The sequence below is a fragment of the Tachypleus tridentatus genome, chromosome 13, assembly GCF_004210375.1.
Source record: "Tachypleus tridentatus isolate NWPU-2018 chromosome 13, ASM421037v1, whole genome shotgun sequence".
NCBI classification, from domain to species: Eukaryota; Metazoa; Arthropoda; class Merostomata; order Xiphosura; family Limulidae; genus Tachypleus; species Tachypleus tridentatus.
In genome coordinates, this window is record NC_134837.1 from 68,760,470 (window position 1) to 68,786,544 (window position 26,075).

General features: G+C 33.1%; 1 protein-coding gene across 1 annotated transcript in view; it reads right to left on the minus strand.

Annotated features, from left to right (window-relative positions):
* LOC143241043 (UNC93-like protein MFSD11) overlaps nucleotides 1-26,075 on the minus strand; it is a 60,436-nt gene that overhangs the window by 15,323 nt on the left and 19,038 nt on the right. The window contains 5 exon segments of the mRNA XM_076484504.1: nucleotides 1,296-1,361; nucleotides 13,440-13,471; nucleotides 14,632-14,717; nucleotides 14,719-14,809; nucleotides 17,185-17,281. Coding sequence (XP_076340619.1) covers nucleotides 1,296-1,361; nucleotides 13,440-13,471; nucleotides 14,632-14,717; nucleotides 14,719-14,809; nucleotides 17,185-17,281 — 372 coding nt within the window.

The window sequence follows — 26,075 nt, forward strand, 5'->3', positions numbered from 1 at the left end:
CTTAGAAAGAAAGTTATATTGTTTTCATTAATAGTGGCATCCAAAAAGAATATTGATAATGATACTTCATAAAATGTGTATACAATTAATTAAAAAATCTGTTACATTTGCAAGACAAAGAGACAACTTTCTACTCATTTATGGGATCACTTAAATTCTTCACCTCAAGTTTTTGAGCATATGTATAAGAACAATCATTCTTTTGATTCTTCCCAGGTAAAATCCTCAGCAGAAAAGACAACATTAAAAGAAGAAAACAGAAAATAAGCCTTATTAATTAAAAAACATAACTCTGTTCCTAACAAAGATGTTCATTTATATACATTTTATTTCCTTTCTGTTTTGTACGTAGAACATATTTCAGTAGTTAGGCCTAAAAGTTTTATTTATTATACTTAAATTCGACAGTTCATTGTTAGGTTATTTTATTATTTACAGTTGATTAGTCACATGCTTGTATATTAGTACTGTTATAGATTATCATGCAATCCTTTTTTTTATATTAAATTATATTAACCACAGTTTTTGTATGCCACGTGATGATACAAGATAAATCTGGTGAAACTTTGTGAATAAAATAAACAAACATTTACTAAGCACAACAAGTAAAACCTTATGTGAAACTTTAATTCTGTTAAATTCTCTCCATTGGTGGTTTGATACTAGCTGATTTTTTTAATTAGTGCAAGTATTACATACATATGGAACTACATCAATGTGTAAAAAATCTTTTATTTATATGTTTCTATCTCAATAGAAAAGGTAATGTCTGAAAAGTTAGGACTTAACAACCACAGATTCTATATTACTTAATGTATCAATAATCTATACAATAATTTATTATATGGACTAACTGTATAACATTCTTACACAGAAGGAGCACAACCTTACAACTGTGTAAATGAGAGGCATTTTGATTTGACACTATGTACCATCAGTTAAACAATTCTTCCAACATGTACTATATAGTATTGAATAGCATTTTGAAATGACATCTGGCAGTTTGAAAAAGTTGCATTAAATAATAAGTAAAGACAAGTGATCTTTGTTATATATGACTGGACAGAAAAAAATACTCCACCTGTAATTGTTTTATAACATTTCTAAAGAGATACTTGTATTTTAGGAATAACTCCACATTTGTGGGGACTATTGGAAATAAATACCTTACATAAACATTAGTGAAAATAAAATATTTGCAATTATTTAAGGCATGGTTTGAAAACTATAGAACCTTGCATTGTCACAAAACTATAGAAATAAATCATTCTTTAACAGCAACAAGCTTGTCCTACCTGTGTAGAATGTAGCAACACTTAAGAGGATCATATCGGGTGTTTTCAAGAGGTGAAAAGATCGAACTGAAATATGAAGATTTTTTTGTTTTCACACTTTGAAAATTCAGACTGATAGAACATTTTAATTTAAATAACTTGTCATTTGTTTTCATAAAATGTTAATAAAGTTATCTAGAAACTAACATTTTAAACACAGTAGTCCCACCGAGAATGGCTTGTGTTACTTACACATTAAATACTGATATCTGCACAGTTATCTTTCAACTTTTACATTTTTAGAATTAAGTGAGTTTAATACTGAAAGCTTGTCCTTGTTGAGTATGAACTCGTGCTCTTAACAAAACATGTTACTTGATTTCTAAATGTTCTTTACACATTGATGAGCATGTGTGACTTACCCATGTATCTTCACTCTCCCATCTTCCATGTGACTTATGACACAAGATCAGGAATCTTCAATAAGCTTTCATTTCTCATCAAAAATTAATTTCATCAAAAGTTGCAGTCATTTTGAAAATGTTAATGTAAGTAAGATGGGGGGGGGGAGGTAATACAGAAGTACCTATTTTAAATTTATTTTAATACTATAAATATAAAATTAAAATCAAGTAGAGTTATCTCTTGAAAACTGAAAGTCAGAATACCAATGCTGTAACATAGAAATATAAAACTAGAAGCTACAGAGAATATAATAACAGGCTACAAGATATATGTAGAGTCAGTGTAGAATCCAGAACCTGAAAATAGTTCATAGAAATGAACTCCAGAAAGAATGACTGGAGCAGATCAGCTTTATAAAAAGACTGGACTTGAAGAAACTCAGAAAAAAAACATTCTTTTCAGAGGTTACTTTTGTCAGTTTTCCTGGTGTATTAAACCTATGGAAACAAAAATGAGACACAAGTGATGGCATAAACAGGTGGGAAAAAATACTTTGTTCTACTTTTGCAATGGAAAGGTTATTAGGGGAGCAGCCTAGATTTATCTTACTCCATTCATCCATATCAACAATAGCCACAAAGGCACACAACCAATTAAATGCGTGGATGCTCATAAAGAATAACAGTCTTCAAGGATGGGGTCAACAACACAGGGACAACATGGTTGAAGCAGAGACATCTTGTAATATCTTCAATACGTGCCATGCACCTAGAGGTGGGAAAAGAACTGCCGAGGTATAATCAGCCACCAGATATCACCCTCCATCCATTTCCAGTGTATAGGGTAGAACTGTACAGAGGAAAATCAAGGATGCTAAAAAATAAATAATATGGGAGTCCTGATTAAACAAATTCTTAATAATGCAGATAGAGAGACATTCTTAGTAGAAGAAGAAAAGACAGAACTGAATGAACTGTTTTTGTTATTATTCTAATTTTTGTATATTTATTTACCAAGAATCAATTCCTGCATAAACCTATACACCTTGAAAATAATGAACAATACTGTTGAACAGAACAGAATAAAAACAAAACTCATCTGATATGGACTTCACTGAATCTTGAAAATAACCACAGGTATCAAACAGGATCCCAAAGCTGAAGAGATAGCAATGTTATCAAGGTGAAATTGCTAAAAAGTATTTGGATTCATCTAAGATGTCTTACAAAATGTATTGAGACTGGAAACTCAAAGACATAGATAAATAATAAATTTGGTAAATTGTTGCCCAGGATTCATGCTGAAGGTGTTAGGGCACATTTTGATAAATAAAATGGATCAGATACACAGGTTAATTCATTAATAAGGAAAAACCAAGATTTGTCATAAGGTGTAAAACATGAATGTATTTTAAAATGTATCATTAATTGTTACAATTGTAATGATAGGAGTATTAGAAATAAAACTAATGAGTGCAAAGCAGTTGTGGAAACTGAGGATTTTGATATTATTGTTGTCACTGACAGTTGGTTGGATTTGAACAACTTTGATGAGAGAATTGTTTTGAAATCCTAAACTACAGATTATTTACTAGAAACAGTATTAACAAAACTGGGGAAGTAGCTTTATATGTGACATGTGAAATTCATCTTGTTAAGTTAGAGTACATTAACCCCTTCAATAACTTCTGAAAAAAAAAAAATCCTCAAAAGTAATTATACTATGATTTTTGATAATGTATGCACGTGTTTAAAGAATTCTGTAGATTGTTGATAACCATTATAAGCCTTTCTTACACAAAATATAATTTATATTCATAATTTTTATGGTAGTTAGGAGATTTTACATATCTACTGAACATGTACAGATATTTCAATTTGATTATGAAAATAACAGATAAAATTTAAAGTTTTTTCGTAAAAAAACATTTAGTAATTATCTGTAAGTTTTAAAAATTTCACATGTAAAATATGAAAATTTTCTGAATTAACTATTAAAATATTTTAAATATTTTCTCATGAAATGTTTTCTTTCAGAATATTCACTCACCAACATGCAGAGTAATTTTCATTTTAAGATTAAAAATATTCTCACGTATCAGAAAATTTTCATATTTTACATGTGAAATTTTTAAAACTTACAGATAATTACTAAATGTTTTTTTACGAAAAAACTTTAAATTTTATCTGTTATTTTCATAATCAAATTGAAATATCTGTACATGTTCAGTAGATATGTAAAATCTCCTAACTACCATAAAAATTATGAATATAAATTATGATTTTCTTCTTTCTAGGATGACAACATATTATAACTCAAGAACACAAATGTTTAGATTAAATGACTTAAAATGTTATAATAATATATATTTAATAATTTTATTATACTGACTTTCTCCTGTGCCTGGCTAACATCACAGGAGTTACAAAGACGTAACTCATTTTACTGTATCAAAGAATATAAAAACAACATTTGCAAAGTGATCTATCAATTATTATATATATTACACATGTATATAGATTATCACTATTTACAAATAAGTTCTTAAACTTATTTCTTCTAAAACACAGAAAAGTAAATTAAGCGAAGCAGACAATGATTGCTTCTACTTATAACCTTTGCATTTTGTTTGCTGCTTATCATAGCTTGCTAAGCCTTCAGAAATTTTACATTTGAAGGATGTGAAACAAAATTTAATGTTTTATATATATATTTTTGAATACCATATCAATACCACAGAGTTCCATTATAACTTATCAAGTTTAGTAACAAGTTGTACTTAACTCTTAACAAAAAAAACAAAATAAGTCTGAACAGGTTTAAGACTCAACTTATCAGCACAAAGGTTTGTCTCAAAAGATATAGTTACCACTGTTATATCTAATAATGGCCAAGAAAACTGTTTGGAAGAATTCTGCCTTTCTGACTGGTTATTCACGTCTCATAAAAGTAAGTGTATGTAAGTGACTGTTTTCAAAACTGGAAAGAGATGAGTGGGGCCACTATGCTTGATTCAGTATACAAGCAATATCTCAGCAAACAGAAAAGATAAAAGGTTCTTATTTTATATTCTAGCTTTCCAATGTCAGTAATTTGAACTCCCAATTCATACAAAACTACAGACTTTGTATTTTGGCACAACAAACATCTAATTTGAACCAGTGCTGCAATCAACATACCACTTGACATGCAAAAATCAATGTTAAAGCCTTTTTTATTATTATTTACTTTAAAATTAAGAAATTAAATAATGTATAGTACAAAAATATGAATTATAATCTAAAGCTTCATACCAAACTAAGTGATATAAATTTGTAAAATAGTACTTCAATAAAAGTTTAAACTAGAGTCAATAAAACAAATGATATGGCCTTTGATCTGTGACTAGTATGGAAGGGGTAAAAGAAAACAATACTGAGATTGAGTCTGTTTATGTTAGTGGACATAGAGGGAGAAGTCTTGTAACTGGGATTTGTTATAGCCTACTAGTTATAGAATTTAATCAACTGAATGGTGAAATAAGAATGGTAGCTATAAAAAGATGCTGTTATTATGCAAGATTTTAATTTCAGGAGTACTGATTAGGAAAATTTCAAGACCTACAGTGTGGCATGTAGGTTTTTGGAAATTGTTCAGGATACCTTTATATACCAACTGGTGATGGAATCCACAAGAGAGGAAGCTATATTAGATTTAATATTAGTATCCAATGTAAATATGATAGAGTTCAAGTTTGTTAGCACTTATGTAGAAACATCTATTAGGTGCAAGATGTTACTACATACAAATTGTAGAAGAATTGTACCCTAATTCCAACTTTCAGTGAAGCCATTTTAACGAAATAAGACACAATCTGTCTTCTGTAGATTATACTAAAGAGCTGGGAGGGCACCTTGAACAGATGTGAGAAGCATTTAGGGAAAAATTAATATACATACAGGACATACATATTCCCCATAAAGAAAAATGGACTAAAAGTGGAATATGCCATTACAGTTTAATAAATTTTGAAAGATCATATTACGGATAAACATAATAAATTAAAGAAATTAAGCTTGTGTTACTCTCTATTTTATTTTAATATCCATACCAGCTGTCTTTAGAATACAAATTTAAACTTAATGGAAATACTAAGGGCTTGAAGAACTACAGGAAATCAAGAGAGCTGGTTAAAAAGGAAGTTAATGAAGCAAAAACACTGTATATTAAAAATGGTTGGCTAGGAGAGTTGAGTCAAATAATAAGGAATTCTTTTAGTATATGCTGGGTAAGCCAAATCTTAGGATGGCGACAGAGCCTTGCAAGATTACAAGATGTTAATCTTATGTTTTCTGCAGTGTTTAAAAAGGAAAATACAAGCATTTTGCCTCAACCATGGCACTTAATGTTTGGCAAAACTAGCAGTGTAAAATGCATCAAATTAAATTCTGAAATTGTAAGAAGAAATGTTGGGAAACCTAAAAATTGATAAATCCCCTGGACCAGACAACTTTTATTCTAGAGTTTTAAAAGAACTTAAAGATTATATTTCTGAACTGCTTGTTAATATGTTTTATAGGTCACTGAATAATGGAAGAGTATTAGAAGATTGAAAGGTGACTAATGTTAGTCCAGTACTTAAAGAAGGTGAGGTGATAAACATTGTCCAAACAATTATAGGCTAGTTAGACTTACATCAATAGTTTGAAAGTTTTGAAGAGTGTGATTAATGATGCATTGCTGAGTGACTTGAAGCAGTTTGATATAGTCTGAAAGAGCCAGCATGGTTTCTCTAAGGGAATGTGTTGTTTAACTAATCCTCTGCCATTTGTTAAGGATGTTACTACAAGAGTTGATGAAGGAAATACTGTGCATTTGGTTTACCTTGGTGTTCAGAAAGTGTTTGATAAGATGCCTCACAAAACAGACTCATCATTTTCCCCCATACCCACATATTTAATTTTTATGATATTAACCATATCGCAACAGGTAATGTATCACATTTGCTAACTTGCATTCAAAGTCTTACTGAACTACTATTTTATGAATTTATTCCCTAAATTTGGTATTAAATCATAGATAATTCAAATTTTAGTATTATACATCAGTTAATTTCTTAATTTAAAAGTAAATATTAAAAGAGCACACTTAAATATCAATTTTTGTGATACATGTTTTGTTGAATGAAACATTGGTTAAAATTATATATCTGAAATGTCCAAATACAAAGTCTGTAGTTTCATATAAATTAGGAACTCAAATTACACATACTGGTAAAACAGAATATAAAATATGTATCTGAAATACTTTCTATTTGTTGAGATATGGATTACATACTGAATCAAACACAGTGGCCCTGCTCACCTCTTTCCATTTTTGAAAATCATGTCTTATATACACTTACTTCAACATATGACATGTGAATAACCAATCAAAAGCTCATAATGTCCTCATTTGCTTTTTGAGCCATTTTAAAAGTACAAGAAAGCCACCTCATTCTTTCAAATCAAGGTTTCAAGGAGGTAAGTTGTGTCTTTAGCCTCCTTGAAAATTACATATTTTTTTTTAGACAAAATACAGCTTAGTTACTAAGCTTGATAAATTATAGTGGAATTCTATGGTATCAATAAAATTATTTATGATTTTTTGGTTATTTAAAATGCATATATAAAACTTTAAAAAATTAGTTTGTTTCACATCCTTCACGTGCAAAATTTGAAACATTTTAGAAACCTATGGCAAGCAGCAAATGAGCCCTCGTGGTTGTAGGGTTTAATCCCAACACAGCAGTTTGGCCTTGAATTCCTCGAGATGGGTAGGCCTTGGGCTGGTCCTCCCAGGGCTTGGGTCAACTGAGTACCAGTACTGGACATTCTCAGCAGGTGTTGTAGACCTTGTGTCTAATGCTGGTGTTTGGGTATAGTACCCAAAATACCTCAGCATTTCTGCTGAGCCTTTGTAGTGCATTCCTTCATAGGCCTTCATGCTAGGTGGGGTCAATGGACACTGAACCATTCCCTTGCTCATGGCTTCTAACACCTTTCATTCACTCACAGTTAAGCTTAACAATCCTTGATTGATAAGCGACCATGCTTTTAAGGCTATAATACTCAGTCCCAATCTACAGTTGATAATGTAACTCAATTCCTGAAAAGTCCCTTATGCAAATGTCGCCATTTTTCATTCAGAAGGGGTGGGATTGGAAGGGATTGCTGACTCTCTCAAATCTGTCCTAAAATTAAGATTTGGAGACATTGTGGTTGAAACATCAAAACCAAACACAAACTCCTCTTGAAGTCCAAGACTTTGGGAGATTTGTCTGTTCAAGCTATTCCCATGCTATCCTGAATACATATAGAGGAGTTATTGCTGAAAGGGGATCTTCTTAAAGTCAGAGATTTTTGCTCATCTCTCCAGTCAAGGAGTTTTGGCAAATGTGGGATATTTCGGCCTACCCGTTTTCTCATTTTGACATTCACTACTCCATGTCACCCTATATTTATGAAGGCAGGTTACTTGCATTGTAAAGTTCGCTCTATGTCCCTAACCCTCTCTGTCTGGTGTTTTTGGGTAAGCAGTTTGGTCACACTAAGATCTCTTGCCATGACTTTTTGGGCTACACCTGTTGTGGTGGCAAAGACGACGAGGGAGATCTATGTGATCAGGAACCTCCCTGGATCAACTTTGATGGCTGCTACTTTTTTATTCTCAATTTTGCTCCAAGTGGATCAAGGAAAAAGAAGTACAGCACTTGAGGTCAGTTAAGAACAGGTCCTATCCTGAGGCACAGAAACTTTTGTCTTCCATTCTAACAAAAGTTGTACACTGCTGCTCTCCATTCTACCATCTCAGTGGGTGTGCATGCTGGCCTTTCCATGCCTCTTATCTTCAGAGGATTTTGTCTTTTGTGATAAAGGGAGTTGACAGGTCCACGTCAACTTCTGTCTCTGTCTGTTTCCATCAGACTCGAGGTGCAAGACCATAATATGGTTGCCACCCTCATTCCCTCCTAAGTAACATTAACCACACCAATATAGTGGAACTGTTAAGACTTACATTCCAACTTGGACAACAGCAAGGACCTGATTGATTCATACCATCAAATCTGTCTCTCCTTACAGGAGACTTTCCTCCATTTCCATCAGTCAGACATAGGTAGTTGTTTTTTGTTTTTTTTTAGTATCAGTTATCTCCTATTCCTTTCTTAGGTGATTTTAAGGGAAATGACCCCCTCTTGGGAGGTGCTGACATTGATTAAAGGGGTTATTCTGTGGAACATATGCTCTCAGATCATAATCTCTCTCTATTCAGTGATGGAGGTTTTACTCACTTTCATGCACCTAGTCAGTTTTTTACTGCTATAGATTTATCTACTCATCCTCATTCTATTCTCATTTTTCTTAGAGTGTGGAGAGTAACCTATGTGACAGTGATTATTTTCCTGTCATTCTGCAGGAAACAGCTGTAGTCAGTGCCACCTGATCCACATGCCCTCTTTTTCCACTCTATCAGAACTTGATCTTGCCATCATCTGACTTCCAGCTATTGATGACTGTGTAAGAGAAGTGACTAACTGTTTCATCCAGGTAACTGATTATTCTGTTCCTAAGACCTTGACACGTTTTTCACAGTATCCTCATCCATGGTGTAGTACTGCCTGCCAGGAGGTACAGAAGGCTCAAAAATGGGCCTGGAATACTTTTTGATGGTAGCACTCTCTTTCTAAGTGCATCCTTCTTTAGTGGGCTTGTACAAAGCCTAAAGGAATCCTGGATTAAATTCACCTCCAATATCTTTAGTTCGCCACCTCCAAAGTTGTATGGGACAAGATTCAAAAATGGTTGGTGGGTTGAACACATCCCAACCCCTTTCATTTTTGCACCCTGATGGCCAGGAAGTTGACAGTGTCCTCGACATTTATAATACCCTTGGGAAGAGTTTTTCTTACCTTTCTAGCTCTTCTGTCTCCTCCCCAGCCTTCTCAACCATCAAGACTCTGGCCAAGAGATCACCACTTTCCTTTCAGGAGGTAGGTCTATCTCTGACTACACTTGCCTATTCACCATAGTTGGAACTACAGATTGCTCTTTATTGACCTGGCAGTACATTAGTTGGACCTGAAAATATTCATAATGAGTTGCTGTGCTTCTCTTTTATCCTTCTGATTGTTTTTAACCAGATTTGGCAGGAGAATGACTTTCCTGTTGCTTGACACCAAGCTATTATACTACCATTTTCTAAGCCTGGGAAGAATCCTACGATTTCAAGAAGCCATTGACCTGCTGCTTTGATGAGCTACCTGTGTAAAAGCTTGAAGAGGATGGTCAACGCTTGCCTCATTTGACTCTTACAATCAAACAACCTCCTCTCACCCACCCAGTATGGGTTCAAACAGCAGTGCTCTACCATGGGCTACCTTATTCAACTTGAAATGGTTTCTTTTTTCAGTATAAGTTTTGTTCCCATGTAAAAAAACATTGACTAGCTTGGATAAATTTGTAATAACTCTTGTTGCATAGTTAAAATGCCAAAAAATTGTGACAGTTATGAGACACCCTCTGCCTTTTGCACATTATTACTCTATTTTCTTTGTTGCATTATTTAATTGAATAAAAATTATTTAGTACACTACAACCATTAGCATAGGAAAAGTAAGATTAACTCTTTCATTATGAGCTCATTCTCTGAGATCAACCTTATAACCATTTTGTGCTTGTTATAGTTTTCATGCTATTGCTTTTGTGTTGGTAAGCACACGTTCTTGAAATTTGGCAAATTATCAATAAACAATATAATACTTTCATATGCCAAATATTTGTTTTTTTTTTTTTTTTTATTAAGTCTTAAGGTTTGTTAAGTGATGTTTTTCTCGTGCCTTTTTCCTTTTCTCATGTTGCTGATTCATCAAGCAAAGTAATTTTTCATTTTAAGATTAAAAATACTTTTATGTATCAGAAAAGAATTTCATTTGTGAGATTTGAAAATTATAATATCCAGATATTTTTTATCAAATGCTTCTTATTTTATCTGTTATTTTCACAAACAAATTTCTGTACTGGTTCAGTCGATTTAACTGAACATGTAACAACCATAAATAAAAAAATATAAATTAGGCTCTTTTTGTTCTAGAATAACTATAGATTTTAACACAAAAACACAAATATTAAGACTAAATAACTCAAATCTCTAAACATTGTACATTTATATAATTAATATTTTTATCATATTGACCATTTAGACATGTTAACTAACAATACATAAATTACAATGACATGGCACACATTCACTTATGTTACTGTATGCAATACAAAACTGACCTTTCATCATCCTGTTTTGGTTGTGTTTTAGTAGACTAGTATTTTGTAAAACAGTCACATTTCAATTAGTGAACATTATGCACATATACAAATTATTACTATTAAGAAACAAGTTCTTAAACTGATTTTTCTTAAAACGTAGAACAGTAAATAAAGTAAAAACAAATAATTATCTGTTCTTGTTACAACCTTTGTACTCAAATGCTACTTGTCATAGCTTGCTAAGCCTTAAAAAAATTTTGTATCTGGAAATGTAAAATGAAATAATTTTTTTAGTTTATATTATACACACACACACACACATTGATAACCAGAAAGAATCATACATTTCTCCATTGATACCATAGATTTCTATTAAAATTTATCAAGTTTAGTAACTAAGCTGTATTTGAATCTTAAAAAAAAAAAAAAAATTAAAACATGCTAAAGTCTCAACTTACCAGCATTAAAGTTTGTTTTGAACAAAAGAAAGAATGCAGTTATATTTGAAAATGGCTGAGAAAATCATTTGGAGGACATTTTGAGCTTTCAATTAATTATTGAAATGTCATATATGGAAGTGATTATAAAGGACTGTTTCCAAAAATGGAAAGAGGTAAGCAAGATCACTGATTGATTTACTACATATAGTGACAGCTTAACAAACAGAATATCAGTAGTTTTGAGTTCCTAATTCACATAAAACTATAGACATCAAACATCTAACATGAACAAGTGATGCATTTAATGTTTAGATTTTTTTTTAATATTTACTTACCAATTAAGAAATTAAAACAACTTATAACATAGAAATTTGAATTATAATCTTCAGTTTGATACCAAACTTATTGACATACATTTCATAAAATATTGGTTCAATAAAATTTTGAATTCAAGTCAACGAACACAATAAAATGGCCTTTCACTTACAACCCATCTAGAAATGGTAAATTGTCATCAACAGCCAACAGCAAAATAAAAAGAAAGCTTAAGTAAGTATTTTATTTCTTGTTTTTCATGTGTATTATTCCTTATTATAAAAATATCTAAAAGATAAAAATAGTAAACTCTTTAGGTTAGTTAGGGTTAGATTAGGAGAAAAAATGAATAGTAACATAAGATTATTTCATGAGGCACACACAAGAACAGCTTCTAATATCTCATGGGTAATGTAATTCCATAGTGTAACATGAGCTGCACATTTTCCAGGTGATTTAAAACTTATAAGGGCTTGAACAGGATAGTACTAGTACTTAGACACAGGTTAAAAGACAATAAAATCTAATACAAATTAACAATTTGAAGCCATTCTAGACAATGATAAAATATAAAGTCTTATGGGAAAAAATTTTTGAAATGTATTTAGATTTTTGAGATTAAACAAATGACATTTGAGATTTTGAGATAAAAAAAAAGTATTTTTAGTCTATATGAAAATCATTTTGCACTAGGACTAGTAAAAAAAATTCAATATATTCATGAACAAATCTTTAATTAAAATAATTCATTAAAAAGTGATTTTGTGTATAAACAACTTGCAATGTTTACTAAACAACTGTCAACTAAAGTGAAGATACATATACTATATAAAGTTAAAGTACAAAAACTAAATACAAGTACAAATGGTCATAAGATCATATTAAGACAGTCTGTAACCAGCTCAATGGTACACATGTGCACTGTCTATACTGTATGTACATACTCTAGTCTAGAAGGCTAGGCTGAAGTCACATTCCAAATGTTATGAACAAACTACTGACAAACTCTTATACATTTCTTATAGCTATTGAACTTTTCTTCAGTTATTATTTATTAAACACATTAGCCTTATCTCCTTTGCTTTGTGCTAACTTTTCAAGCATTTCCATAAAGTTGCACAATGTGATCAGAACAACCACGAACAATGAAAAACTAAATTATGGCAGGAAAACTGAACTTATGTAAGGTACATTTGTTGTTTACTTAATAATTACCATGGAAGAGTAAAGAATTATGGGTAAGTGGTGCATGTTCTATAGTGCATAAAAGGGCATTTAATAATTTTGAGTCAAGTTTTGTCTACAATCAGGTTCAACTAAACAGGGTAAAGTTTTCACTATTTCAGAAATGTGTCTGTATGATTTGAATAACATTTTAGATATAATAATACCATCAAGAAAAAGACCTACTTATGCTCTCTATATAGAAACTGAAAACTTTGCTGAAATGAGAACCAAGTAACTTCAAGCTGACTAGAGCATCTTCTTAGAAAGCAGTCACATTAATGTTCAAGTCCTGTTCCATGTCTCAGTTTTCCAAATAATTCTAATACAGTCAGTTATCCTTTTAAATTTCTGTAGTGAAAAAAATGTCATAATTGCAACCCTTTTCTCATGAAGAGTGTTTCAAAATGTAAACTGTTATATAAACACAAACTTCTACAATAGTCTATTTATATAGACCAGCAGGAACATTAGACCTGTTAAGTATAATATCTAATTCCTACCTAAAGCTTCCTTGGGGCTCATGGGGCTAGAACTATAAAAAAAAGAAAGAGAGAAGAACTATGTTTAAAATGCACTGGAAATATATCTCAGTGTTCATAAATTTGTGTTCAGAGCAAATTGAACATCTAAATAGAAACTGGCATGATAAATATATGGCACTGAAACCTTCATGTTTCACATCCAAAAGGTTACACACAACAAATGTTACTGAGTAACCCTACAACAATACATTATAATACATATCCTACTTTATGTTATAAACCATATCTTACTTCATATTATACATACTAACTTCTTGTGTTCTAAGTCATAAACTACCTCGTTATGTTGTTGTACACCATAACCTACCTCCTTGTGTTCTTGCAAACTATAATCTAACTTATTGTGTTATAAACTATATTTCACTTTGTTGTTATAAATCTTGTCTTACATTACACTGCACAACAATTTTTTTTGAAAAGTTTTGCTTCCTGAAAAGTTTTTGCTGATTGTGACAGGTACCTGGTGGGTATGCACAAATATAGTTTTGGCTTCATCACATAGGAACTCTGAGAAATAGACAATTAACTGTTTACCAGCAATAACATATTTAATTGCATTTATGTTTCTAATACACTATTAAGTTCAACATAAAAGCGTTTTGCTCCTGATTTTCGTTTGTATTCAATGTCGGGTGAATCATGTTGCAGTGTCCAACAGTAGTCAGCAAACATTGACGGATTCCAGTTGCCCTGATATCGTTTTTCCATTGTAGCAATGTCCTGGTGAAACTAAAGATTTCAATGAAATGGTACGTGATGGGCAAATTTGGATGCGATTTTCGTGATCAGCAGCCAAAAATCTATAAGGAACACCCAACAGTGTTCAAGAAACAAAAACTTTGTTGTGCAGCATTATGTTACAAACCTTATATCATCACTTTTTTATCTTACGTATTTATCAAAACTATGAAACAAAACTTCAGTTTCTCTTGGATAGCTGAAAAGGAATCCTATACCAAGATGTTTCACTTCACAGGTAAAACTTAACAACTGAGGAAGCTTCACTGAAGAAATGAAAATTCTTAATATAGGATTTATTTTATGTTGCTTTTATGTTTTTTCACATATCCTATTGTTTTGTGTTATAAAACATCACAACTTGTGTATAAGCTATATATTACAACACTGTTGTGTTACAGCGTTATCCTACCTTGTTGCTTCTAGTGATGTCACACTTTGTCTACCACCACCTTTCATAATGAGGATGAAAATCAGACCAAGGCAACAAATTCCAAAAAAGGACTCCAAACAATAGCATCCTAGAATGATATGAAATATGTTCCTGCCCTTGGAACTGGAAGTAGACAAACAGGTTCCCAAACAGAAGGCTGAAAAATACATTTCATTAACAGCAATAATTGGAAAAGGTAAAGAAAAATAATTTCAGAATTCTTTACAAATTGAGTAATCACTTTTATCCTTACTGCCTATAACAAGAACTTAAACACAGTCACTTTAAACCACTAAGTTAACAAGGTACATGTCAGTATAAGTTCTAGCACAGTTTAGGTGGTCATGCCTACTGTGGTGCTAAGTATGAAACACGAACAGTTATAATACATATGATAATTGTTTTTTTCCCATAAATATATGTTAGGAATACGATCTTGTTCATTAATAAGACATTCATGTTTTTGTATGCAAGATCATCATCAAACACCAACTGGGCTTAATACAAGGTAAATAATGAAATTGGACAAAAAAACTAACACTAAACCGATTCCAAATAAGTAAAGTTAGCATCATTTACACCAATACTGTTTATCTTTCTTTACTGTGGAGGTTATCTTTAACTGCTAAGCAGATAAAAATTACTCTAGCTGTCAGATTAAATTAAAATGCACATAAAGAGAAATGTGAGCCAATGCATGGAGTACTGAATTGCAGTTAGGATTGTAATTCAAAGGATATTTAACTAGATAAATTATCTTTGAATGACTAAACATGAACTATGATACTTTCTGTAAATATACAGTGAATGTAAAACAAACTCTTCAAAAACAGAAATTAATAGTTATTGTCATAGTAATAATTAGACATATCAGCATGACTGTTTTCTCTGATAACTGTTTACATAGAGTACTTATGATGAGAACACCAGAATGAAAGGCAAATGCTTGTTGTAAAAAACAACATCACAAGTACAGAGTATGGCATTTTGAAAGTATTCCATTTGAAGATGGTAGAGTTTCTAAATGTTGTCCTCTACACTTATGATTTCTCTACAACAGGTAGTTGGTGCCCATTCCACCATACTCAGCTTGATTATACTTTTAATGAATTCCAAAAATCATTAGAATTCTTGCTGTGTAAACAAAGTAAACCAAATGTTTTATAAACACATCGACTTGCACACATTTCATTTAATATTCCAATAAATAACTGATAATGTTAAAACTGCTGAGAAAACTGTTAAATTGTTCTTAATATATTTTATATTGTAAAGAAGTGTGTGATTCACACATAACTAGAACAAGTCTTACTAAGCCTAGATTTTTTTCATAATTTGATAAGAAAGTTGTGTCTAGATTTCTAAAACTTTGAGTATTAATATTCATACCTAAAAACCTTTATTTCAAGCCAACTTCACAAAATTCCACATTAAGTTCAAGATCAAATGTTTATTCAACAAAATTTCACATCATATTTCTTGTACGAGTTATATTAATTACTGACAGGCTTTGGTATAAAGAAAAGAAATACAACTTATCTATTGTGATTAAAATATAATGGATAATGCTAAAAGGGTTTTCCAAATCTAATTACTTGTGTAGAATATATTCAAATCATAGGAATAGCATATTAACAGAAATGTTGATGATAACCAGCACTGCAATAATGAAATATAATAAAACATTTTTTTCACAAAATTGGTACAATTTCAGTCCTCTCAAAGGAAATTATACAAGTACTTATAAATTACCAAGAAAAATATTTCTCAACTGTCAGTTCAATGGAATTTCACAGAAAACACTGATAGTATATTCATATATCAATTCTATTGTTTTTTTTTCATTTTAATTGTATTTTATTCATCTGTTAAAGTTCAGGGAGGCAAAGAGCTAGTCCCTAGTATCTACAGTGTTGAGAAATGCTGACCTAAAATATATCAAAAGGGACTGGAATGCCATGTTCAAAATATATTTATGACATATATTGGTCTCAGTCTTGTATAAACAGGTACTGGGACGAACAAAACAAAATCTCGTAAATAAGTGGGTTAGGGTGTGGTCAGCTGGAATCATTGATCCCAACTATAGAGGAATGCTGTATAATTACAAATCCTGGTGCTGTTTTTTTTGTCATATCTTCTAATTTTTTTCCTTTAATAGTTACATTATAATTATTATAATGTTAAAACTGTAGTACAGTCTAATACATTTTACTAAACAATATTAACTTAATCATACAAAAGAAACAGTGAAACATAAAATTTGTAATCTACATATACCAACTAACTATTGTAAAATATACGTGTCACTTTAATCAATCTACAGAAGCTCCAAGACTAGACATAATAACATGAACAAGCTGATCTTTAATATCTTTCACATTGTTTTCTACAAATTATTTCAAAACCTTAATTATGCTGCAAATGCAACTATAAATTTTTATATTTTTTCTTAAAAAAAACAACTAATATTTTCTGTAATATAGTATCAAAGTTCAACTATACAATTTCCAAAACAGTAAGCGAACTTACCTACACTGCAGCATGGCCCAGAAAATACCACTATTCCTAGACATGGTTTCTGAATCAGAGTTCATTGTTAAGAAGTTTCCTTGTCCGGTCCAGATCACTAACAAACAGTTTTAATAAAGTTAACTGTATCACAAACATCTTAAAATTCCCACACATGCACAGCAGCAAAATGTTGATCATTTATCTAATAAAATATTTATCACAACTAAACATGTTTCATAAAATTTACAACAATTTCTATTTTTAGAAAGAATATTTAAACTACATCAATGACATGACAACTATTCTGACATAGCGACAGCTAAGACTAAATGTAAGTAAAACTAACAACAGTCTCTAATTTAATGGGAAAACAGCCTCAGCCAGTTACAATACTTTGTCTGCAGGTAGAAAGCCTTGTGTTTTCACTTTGGTTGTTACAACCATTTTGGAGAGAAAAACATAAAGTAAGCTTCTAGCTGTAAACTTTTATACCCTAAACATACTAACAATTTTCTATTATTAAACCCCTGAAATAAAAAAGCAACTATTGCTTGTGGCAGTCTTATTCCATCAGTTTCAGTTAAAGTGACCACATGGTTAGAAACCCCAAATAGGCAATTAACCAACTACTTGATTTGAAAATTAAGTTTGTTTCAGTTAAACCAACTTAAACCTCAAATGACCTGTTATATCTAGGAATAAAAAACTTCTCACATCATAATATCATCCTTAATTACATTTCTAAAATTACACAGGTAGGCTAAAACTTTACACAGTCTCCATTTACATCAATTCACAAAGTTAACATTTTCCTACAATGCAGCAAATGTATTTCTGAGAGACATATCTGTCACATAATAACATTTCTTGACTGTGCTGTGGCCAAAATTGCAGTTTTCACTTGCTGCTAGCTTTGATGCTCCTTTCTACCCTTATGCAATTTCTTGTGGTTGTAGGATGCAGGTAAGCATAGATAACAATCCACCAATAGAAACATGCCACACCCTCCTAATGTAGCTGACTACATCTATATATACTGTAAAGCACTCTCATGACTTTGAGATTGGGCACAAAAGACACATTGGAAGTGGGAAGGATGGGTGAGAGGTATCTAGTAGAACTACATTTTCATTGTAGGAAAATGTTCATTTCCAATACAATACATCACCTTAGCTTACATAATAGTTAGAATTCCACATTAAAATGATGGATGGACCTTCATTAAGGTTATCAAGATGAAAACCTTTCAGAAGGCATTCAAAGAGAACTCATAGAGTGTAATACCCTAACTTATAAGGTCACATCCATGGGAAACTGCACGTCATCTATATCAAATAATTTTTTGCCAACTGTAAAGACACATGTTGCTAAAATGGGCAAAAAAGGATGAATATCCAGTCTGTAAATGGGCATGCCAAATGGTGTAGAGTGACTAGGGCACATCAATTGATCAATTCCCAACCAAAACAAGTACCATCAGGTATTAGTCTTCCAGACTGTGTTAGGATGGCATTCCACGTTATCTTAACCTCAATACCACGAAGCAGAAAGGAAGAGCAATTTCCATTTCAACAACTCGGGTAGGACACATGCATATGCAGTATAAAACAAAGGAACCAAACATCCAGGCAATGGTAGAAAGGAAGCATGTGAAAGTGGTAAGTCAAATCCAGTCCAAAACTAGCCATCACTGAGAACTTGTTGATCAGCCAGCAGTAGAAAGAGGATCCCTACCAGCCATGTGTGAGGGTTTATGTTGGCTGGTTCTGCACACATCTAACAGACTCTCTAGGAACTGACATACAGGAAGTGGTGGAATAGGGTAGGGCCAGACAGATAGGTGGCTTGCAAGTGATGGATTTGTCCAGACCAAAACCAGGTAACACAAGGAATTTTTCTTCTGATCCACAGTAAGAAGAAAGTACTTGTGATATACACCAACAGATCACTACCACCCTACACTTTATTGAATGGAACTGGTCATACTTGGAGAATTCCTCTATGGTTCACCACCTCAGTAGATAATAAATGGTTAATAACAAGGACTCCCATACTCCACTGAAAGAAGAGTTGAACATTGTCGTGGGGAGTCCAGAGGAATGCAACACCATAAGAAAGTGCAACTTGAACCCAAATGGAATCCACTGAAGAAAGCAAAGCATGCACTGTACAAAAGAGATAACTGGAATCAGAATGGAAATAAAAATGAGACATGAAGAGGAAGAAAATATGATGGGCAATTTTATGATTCCCCACAAAAACTTGGGAAAATGGCCCTAAGTAGAAAGGATGTAGGGAAAGCAACATTTGGAAACAGAGGTTGGTAAACTTTTAGAAATTCAAAAAGAAGAATGTTGTAAAAAAAAAAAAAGGGGGGGGGGCAGATAGAGATCTCACACACAGAAAGCAGGTAGGTGTATGTGAGACAAGATGTCCCTGCTAAGAAAATTCCAACAACAAAGGAGTCATAAATGAAGGAATAAGATTGAGGAAATTAAGGGTTCCAATATAGAAAAAAAGAAGCAAGCATGCATCCTCTAAAATCTCCTTAGGGTAACAATGGAAAGCCTTGGAAAGAAGGGGGATAAAAGATAACATACAACATATCTGGTAAATCATGTCCAAGAGACAATAAAGAAAATGCAGATGGGTGGCATAGGATAGTGTAGCAAAGGTGGCTAAGTTCTAAAGACATAGCAGGCCAAAGCATAGTTTAGAGCTCACAATGCACCATGAAACCTCCTTTAAGACATGTGGAGCCTGAAGCTACAGAAGTAGCTAGTGGTGATGGATCAGTAATGGCCAAATCCATAACAAAATGTATTGTTGTGGCATTAACATGCAAATGGAAGAAAACAATATTTGGATAGGGATCTGAACTACCTAATATTAGAATCTCAATCCCTTTGAAGACTGTAATACAGGTGAGAGTAAAAATATGTCACAAAATGTAGAGTGGTTAGGGCATGATTGACCATACACAGTAAGTCAGCTATATCCAGAACCCAGTCACAGAAAGCTGACATTAATGTGTGGATAAGAATGAGATGATTCATACCAGTAGCAAGTTAACTACATCCAAAACCCAGCCATCTGGTAAGGGTAGAAAAGAGAATCATACCATTTTCATCTCAAGTTCAGCAGGCAAGAGGAAGATATAATACCCAATCTGTGTACAGGATATAAAATAGAAAAGTTATAAAATGTCTTACAATCCCAGAATCCAACAACCAGACAACTGGAATAATAAAGATGTCCCTTTTTGGGTGAAATATCTCACTCAAAGCCAATCCGACAGAAACAACCACCCACAACAGTAATACCCTTGGCACATAAAATTCTTCAAGAGATAGCACAAGACAAATTACCATAGTAATCTGCATGTTCAACCACCATGACACACAACAGCAGTGGACACAAGTCCAACAAAAAACACCTATTAGACATGTATTAGGACTTACTTTGTTCAGTCCAGCTCCAAATCCAAAGCCAAGCCACTGAGAATCAACATCCATGTAGGTATAGGATTAAGGATCACAATCAAATGGATGAACTGCAACTTTGACAGCTAATCCCAAAACTACAACATTACCTTATATAAAGCCACTCAGAATTAAAAGCATTAGATCTGAGAATATCTCATCATTTACACCAGCAGAACACCCCCACCCTACTCTCAGTTGAATGAATTCAGTATTGTTTGTGTTGTAAGTATTGATCATGTCCAGGAGGAAGCCTTCATAATTTACTGCTCTAGCAGCTTGAAACTGGAAAGTAGTAAAGACTTATATATTCTATTATAAGAAAACTAAGTGGAGTCTAGAAAAGCATCGACACTAGAGTAAGTGCAATAGGTGAACACAAAAGCCCTATTTTGAAAAGCAAACCACTTGACTTATTCAAATGAAGGAAAGGCAGGAATGAGCAGCTATCCTCTTCTGCTTTACCCATGAAGTCCACGGGCAAGTATCTATCCAAAACGAACTATTAATGAAGGATATATACTGTGAAAAAAAACCTACAAGTGATCTTGTAGCACACTTCATCTCAATAGTGAGCATGGTAAAGTGGCCGTAGAAATGATTATTATGTCGTTCTGGACTTGCAGAATGGAGTTGACTAGATCATGTATAACCAAAAAGCACTACTTACCCTGGAGCTAGATGCAAAAAAAAAAAAAAAACGTCCATGAGGAATGAGCAGTATACATACAAAAAGATAATGTACCCATTCACAGTCTCACAGAAGTCCAAAAAATGGCAACAAGTGGAAGACAACCTGACAAGAAAGAAATGGTTATTCAATGTAGATAGTATGAGTTAAAAGGGGTATGTGGACAACACTACATACAATTGAAAAATTTCTTCCAATGGATATAAACAAGATGTCAGGAAAAATGTAAGGCACCTAATCTGGGGTGAAGACATGTGGAACAAAGTTTGGGAAGAAGGAGACAAAGGAGAATAAGCCAACTGAATTAAAAACCAAACTAACTAGTAAGGATGGAAGGAGAAAGGTCACAAAAGTGAGAGAGGGCACTATGATAACATAACAAAGAAGAGAAGCATGTACAGGACATTGCAGTCTATCATAATCATACCAAGAATACATATAGAAAATAGAAAGAAGGGAAATCAGTTAGAAGGAATTACCCATATGAGCTACCAAAATTTGGGGATAAGATAGATCAATCCAGAGAAAAGAGAATATGTGTGGAATGATACAGGGTATATGAAACATTGAAAACAAATAAATCTGACAGACATTCACAGGCCAAAGAGGAAAATGAAATAATTAAGGGATAAGTGAAAATTCAAACACTAGGATGGATTTTAAATGATGGTAAAGTAAGGCAGTGAAGAACCACACTGACATCCCTATCCAAAAGAACCTCACTCCAAGGAGATCAACTAATTTGGAAAGAACACAACAGTAGTGAGAGGCTAGGATACATAAAAACTTTATAATGCCAGGAAAAACAAAAAGTGAGGAATAAAGCAGCCCAATAACCTGTGATTGAGGAGACAAAAGTTCCCTGGTCAACAATCCAAATGAGAAAATCCACAAGAAAAGGAACAATGGATCAAACAGGTAAAAACCTTCAACCCAAAGACCAATGGCAGAAAATGCTCCACTTAAGTTGATAAACATCCATAGAGGAAGGGCAAATGGAACATGCTAAAAATGAAGTGACTTGCCATGACAATCCATATCTTTTAAGAAGGACCAGATAAAAACTAGCTGTGGAGATGGAAGGTAGGAAGGGCTGGATGAAATGCCAGTGACAGAGGTTGATGCAGAAAGAATGGAATAAGAGGTAAGAGTGGGACAGATTTGAGATGGAACAGCTGCAAAAACTACAGTTGAGCTGGCCACTAAGGCATAATCAGAAGGATTTGACATAAAGTGATGTAGATGATTGAAATCACTCTCAGAAGGAGATGGATGGGAGGATACACACAAAGATATCTGTTGACTTGTTCCTGGCTGAGCTCATTAACAGCCAATGAAAGTAGATGATGAATAGGAGTCCAATACAGAGGAATCTTGGTATTCAGGATATGATAAACAACATCAGGGTAAGGAGTACCCCACCAAAGCCATAGCCACTGGAAAATGTGAAAATTTAGGGATCACACAATTGGATGACTTTTGTCCTGTCAGGAAAGATTATATGCAACAAGGTTGAGTGCCCCCCAGAACATGACATACAAGGAGACTAATATCAAGTTTGCAGGCTAAATAAAAAAAATGTTCAACCACAAAGGGAATGCAAAAAGAGTGCCACATTGGTGACTGATATAAGCGACACTACTGTATTATTACCAGAATAGATCACAACAAAATGATTCCTAGCAAGGTAAAGAAAATACTCCAAAGCACAACATACAGCCAGAAGCACTAGGATGTTAATAAGCCCTTTCACCCAGAGACCACTGAACCAAAGATTCCCGCTTATTGCCACAGGTTCTCTTGCCACGAAAACAAGCATCCATAAAGACGTGCAAAGATGGAGTAGGGGTAGAACATGAAACAAGTGCCAATGTGTGAGCTTTGTTCAACTAACAATGAAGATTGTTAACAAGGGAAGAAGTAAGGGAAATAAGAGCATCCAATGGATCCCACAAGGTTCCATTGGTCCTGTAAAGTCCAGTGAAACATCCATCTCGTGCATTTGACCAAAGATATGGGTATTCAATAAAGACCACATACACAAAAATAATTGGACCTCATAAACACAAACAGAGGGAACAGTAAGGGCATGGAGAATTGAAAGCTCCATCAAATGGAGTCAAAGAACAGAAGGCTGGATTAGACTGAGATGATCATTGAAAAAAGACAATTAATTGGATGGGATATTAGGTATGAATAAAGACTGATTTCTCAAAATTGTTTAACCAACCCACATGAACTGCCTCCAAAAGAAGCAGATGAGTGTGATGGATGGAGTCTTGTTTGGAATGAACTAACAGAAGTCAACCACCTTTGTAATGGTGTAAAAGCACAACCTTTGAGCATGTGTATGTTGGGCAAAAGCCTTGGCCACTCAACAACAACAAAAAAAAAAAGAGCCAAAGAAAGTCTGAAAGATAAAGTATGGAACTGATACACTATCTTATAGTGAACAAAATAAAGACAGCACCTTAACCAATAAGATATAGGAATATGTAGATAAGTATTCAAGACATCTATCTTGGTCATCCATAGACCTATAGAAAAAAGCCCACCTAAGGGCAAGAAAAGACTCCATGATAAAGTGAGCCAGAACCCAAAACTGATTTATGTAAGACAGGTTGATCACAGGCAGTCAGTCCCTGGTTTTTCTTGGCTACTGCAAACAGCTTGTAATAAAAGCCTGGAGAAGGATGAGGTACAAGCTTGATGGCTTTCTTGAAAAGACAATTCTACAAATGCATTGGCCATCTGTAGGATCCTGAGGCAATAGAAAGGATATCAGTATCCAAGAAAGGAAGTGGATGGCAAGTCCTCAGATCTGTGGCAAAACTGCACCATAGAAAAAACAACTGGTCAAGTGAGCCCTCACTAGACCAGAACTTAAAGGATAGTTACTAGTAATGTTGCAAATGTCTCCATATTCACTGAATAATATGGCAAGTGGAAGAACCCCTGGAGGTATCCACTGGTAAAGGGCTGGGAAAAAATAGGATAGAAAACAGTAACAGGGAATTGTCTAGGCTCAGAATTAACCCAAGATGAAAGTGTTGACTGCTGTCTTCAAAATTCCACAAAGGATTATAAAGTCTAAGAAACACTCCTAAAAATAGTAACTGGGGAGAAAAGGAGCTATACGTATACCCTGAAGATATAAAGATAATAAATGAAGTCTGAACAATACAGCATCTCTCCACAGAAGACCCAACAACAGAGAAACTACGTGTACAAAACGGGCTGAAGAAAACAAACGAGCCAATGTGAAGGTAATGATGGAGAGGATTTCCCTTCAGAATCTTGGCAGATCACTTCAGACAGGATGTGGACAAGTGTAAGAGAGCTGATAAGATAAGACAAAGGTGGAAAAATGGGCATGGGATAAACAAATAGAATGTTGAAGCTCCATTCACCACACACTAAAGCAAAACTGATCTAAAGCCCATGGAGGGTAAGGCACAATATAATCTACATGAATTTAAATAAGAAGGGAAAGGAGAAACACAAAATACTGAGAAGAGGGGTTCTTATGTAACAAGGAAGAAAAATAATTAATGAGAAATCAAGGAAAGATAAAACAACCTGATAAATTGTGTCCAAAAAAAGCCATATTAGGCTTAGCTGATTCCACAGTAGCATCATAAAGGACATAGTAAAGTAAATGGAGGTAAAAGACTGTCAAATTCATCATTATCTTAAAAATGTTTAACATGATTAGAAGGAAAATTTGCAATTTCAAGAGAAGGTTGACTCATACAATGATTAACTTCTCACTGAATGAGAACCAATAACTCTATAACAAAGTCCTCAGATCAGCAGCTTGTGTAACTGTGCTGATAGATGGTATTCCAGTTGAAGTGGTAATTCACACTTTGGAATTCATAATTAAAAGATGAATAAGCAAATATGACAGTACTGGGATAAATAAATAAAAAAGTTGAAAATCTTTATGTTTGCAAACATTTGTAATAATAATAATAATAATCATGATAATAATACATTACAAAACAGTTCAAAGAATGTAAAAACATGTTTTGAAAAATTCAATATGAATTTAGTTATAGTTATAGTTGTTATAGTGAGTACATACATAACAACAGTAGTGACTTTAGTAATGGCTATCATCTGATAAAGGTGTTAACCCTATCATCATTAGTATCCTTTACTGCACATGAAAGGATTAGTGTCTTACATTCACAATTCTATTACTTTTTATTATACCATATAGAATAGCATAAAATCCTAGCTAACAATATATATTTTAATAGTATAAAAGTTAAGTTCTTAATTACACAAAACAATATTTTTGAAAAATCCTAAATATCCCCCCCCATGTTACACATGATATTTTCTTTTAGCATGTCATCATCCCTATTTTATTCAGTACCACTCAAGAAATTACAAAATTAAACATAAATTACTCTTTATAAAATCATCATCATTTCTCAGACATCCCATATTTTTTATAGGTCTTCAACTTTGTTTGCTTACAGAGCTATCAAATAGAAAATCAGACCTCTCCTCCTTTCTTACATAATTCACTAATAGTTCTCTCTTACATTTAATTATATATTACCTATAACCAACAGAAACTTAAGATTTTCATATGTCAAATAACTATGTTTTGAATAGTTAAATGTAAATTTCACTTAGAGTACTAACATTATTCTTGTGAGAAACTTAAGTAGCTTGGATGAATTTTTAACAACTCTTGTTGCACAGTTAGAAAGCTAGAAATA